The sequence below is a fragment of the Mesoplodon mirus genome, assembly GCF_964341445.2.
Source record: "Mesoplodon mirus genome assembly, contig: HAP1_SCAFFOLD_434, whole genome shotgun sequence".
Classification (NCBI taxonomy): domain Eukaryota; kingdom Metazoa; phylum Chordata; class Mammalia; order Artiodactyla; family Ziphiidae; genus Mesoplodon; species Mesoplodon mirus.
This window is the reverse complement of record NW_028295540.1, coordinates 336587-339499: the sequence shown is the minus strand read 5'-3', so window position 1 is coordinate 339499 and position 2913 is coordinate 336587. Positions and strand designations below refer to the sequence as shown.

The 2913-nt window shown below is 34.7% G+C and overlaps 1 protein-coding gene across 1 annotated transcript; it reads left to right on the top strand.

The window, feature by feature from the left end:
• Positions 1–1630: 1630 nt before the first annotated feature.
• On the top strand, positions 1631–2551 carry LOC309797377 (uncharacterized protein; the record flags this gene model as incomplete). Its single annotated transcript, XM_082645950.1, has 5 exons — positions 1631–1814; positions 1926–1980; positions 2047–2108; positions 2243–2359; positions 2415–2551. The coding sequence occupies exons 1-5, from the start codon at positions 1721–1723 to the stop codon at positions 2549–2551; spliced, it is 465 nt and encodes a 154-aa protein (XP_082502076.1). The 5' UTR covers positions 1631–1720.
• Between the last annotated feature and the right edge of the window lie 362 nt (positions 2552–2913).

Sequence of the window (2913 nt, the reverse complement as noted above, 5' to 3'; positions counted from 1 at the left end):
TTCTTCTTCAAATAATATGCGAACCCCAGTTCCCAGTAGTTTTAAGGAGTGCAAAGAAAAAAACCTCTATAAACCACTCGAATGAGGGTTGTACAGATTTTCGGCATGCGTTAATATGCAATGACTTAAGTCCTTATGTGACGTCATAAAACATAAAATAACGGATCAAAGGGATCGTCGTTGATCAATCCGTGAGGCGATGCGCCATGCATTCGACTTCAGCAGACATCATTGAGATGGTTGAATATATATTCAATTTATACAAACTTACGATATCTGACAAATGTAAGAGTCTAAATAATTTTCCGATCCCAGAGTGATATGGACGACTTAGTAAGCCCGGAATCGAACCAAGGATCAAACGTGAATTTTAGGGCGCCTCTAACCACTGCGTCATACTGTCGTCATGTGGAGTCATACGATGATTGAATGGTTGCTTTTAACTTTCAACACATTACATTCGAGATTTATTTGATCCAGTGCATTCAATGAGAAAATAATGAACGCTTTTAACTTTAAATTAATATATTGTCGGTTCGTATTGAACCTTAATACTTGGAATAAAACCATTGAAATCTATAGATTTTTGCCTACAGATATCCCATCAAATTAAAATTCTTATTTTCTAAAGGCAATGATATTCTTTTCACATTTCAGAGAGAAAGCCTTTATCTCCAATACAAAAGCTGTTCAATTCAACAACACAATATTTCGCCCTAGAATGCATAGACGTATTTTTCGTAGCTCCGTTTGTATTTGCGGCTACCGCGCTTATTTGAAAAGTTTGAAAAAATTTAGATTTGGTTTCATTTTTTTGGAATGTTTTGCTTCATTTGTAATAGATTTACATTACACTTGGAATGGTAGAGTAAAGTTGTTTTTATTGGTATGTAGATTTCCCAATTCCCTTACTATTAATGAAGAAATTATAGTCTGTTATCGAAAATACAGTTTCGTTACGGAAGTGTTAATAATGATTACTGAACAAATTGCATAATATACTTAATTTTTCAAATAGTGGAATAACATTGAAGTTCGCAACTTATTTATTTTCATTTTCCAATAGAATATAGTGCTTGACAGTTGCAATAAGCCGGAACTCTTAACATTTTATAGTTCTCTCGCACAGTTCGACGAGATCTACAATATTTTTTTTAAATCGTCGCGCAATATCGAATAAATAAACTGTAGGAGACACTATTATTGACATTCATAATCATAATGAATGCTTTCCTAAGCACAAATCAACAATTAAGAAGCGGTGGAAACTGCCTGCTGGCGGTCATAGGGATTTTATAGTGACGTGTTGATTTCTATCCATTTCTAGCTGGTTATCATGTTTTTCATTTCACGAATAGATGTGTAAAAGATATGTACGTGTTGTTTTCTTGATTTCGCTGATATAAAAGTAAACCGTCATCTCAGTGGTCTCAAATGAGTTCTCTACCTCGTAAATATACTCGCGCTCAACTTGGTGCTCCTCGTAGGTTTTTTGGAATTCAAAAATTCATATTTATCATTTTGAAATTTCCATATCGATTACTCAGAAATAATATATCGATTTTCTTAATGCTTTCTCTATTGTGTTTGAGTTTTACTGTTACGTTAATGTTAGTGGATTTTTAACGTTTAATCTGGATGACCGTTGCTAGAGTCAGTATGCATTCCAAATATATTTTTTTATTTGTTGTTCTCTTTAATACCTTCAGACACTTCCAAAATGTCTAGCATTGCGGATGATGAAGAGATAGTGGAAGACAGATTCGATGATCAGAGTTTCGACGATGCCCCGCTTTCAGATCGTGAATCAAACTGTGAGTTTGCACTAGAATTGTTGTATACTAATTAACGAGGTACTCGTAGAATTTCCTCTGCAATCTACCATGTCGTGATGTCATTGTGTAATACTTTTTTTTTTAATTTAGTTGATGAAAAGGAATTGCATGAATATGACAATGTTCAACAATCCGTTGACGAAAGGTATGTGTTTTGCGCAACAGATTGTTTTTAGCTAAAACAACTTCGAATGTATAACCTATTTAACAGGATTCATTCTTTCCTTTCCACAATTCCGGAGGAATCGAAGATTGGAGACATGCCAAATAGTGGTTTGCGCTTTAGTTCTTAATCTTAATCAGTATTTGTTGTTTTGGTATATGAGACTTCTAATCTTAAGCTCCACTTTTTATTTTCAACCACACTCATGTCTTTACGCAGATGAAATAGGTTCCTATACTTTTACAATTAACCATTCTGTCATCAATAAGTCGACATCCGTCGAATAGCAATACCTTCAATAACGATGATTGTTCATCCTTTCGGGCGGTTTCTGTCAAAAGCAGCGAATTTATTTCAGACCGTTAGTTTTGTGTTATTAGTCATCCAATATAAAGAACTGATAAGTCTCACTTTAGAAAAACCAATTGACATCATTCAAAGAGAGCAGGAATCATTTCTTCGCGATCATGGCCGCTTCATTTTAAACGATCCAAGGTTTGCAAACTGTTCCAACAAGTCTATATCTATTTACCATTTTATTTCTCTGTATTGAAGGTTCAATCAGAGCAATTTCGAGAAGGAGAATAGGTGGGAGCCAAGCATTATTAATCATTCTTCGTGCGAAAAAACAAATAAGGCTAGATTTTCCCAAGGCCTTCCAGTGCCGGTATGTCTTTTAAAACTTTCTCAGTTATTCGTTTCATCAACTATATTACTGCAGGATAATGGTGATTGTTGCCTGAAATCTGACGGAACATGCTTGAATGCTGCTAATGAAGCACCTTCAGAAAGCAACAACGGCGCGGTTGGTATAATCACAAGTATTTCGTTCTATCATTATTAAACGATTGAATATCTTGTTCCAGGTTTCCGTTAGTACTAAAATGTTTTGTCAGAACATCGTAAACAAGGAAA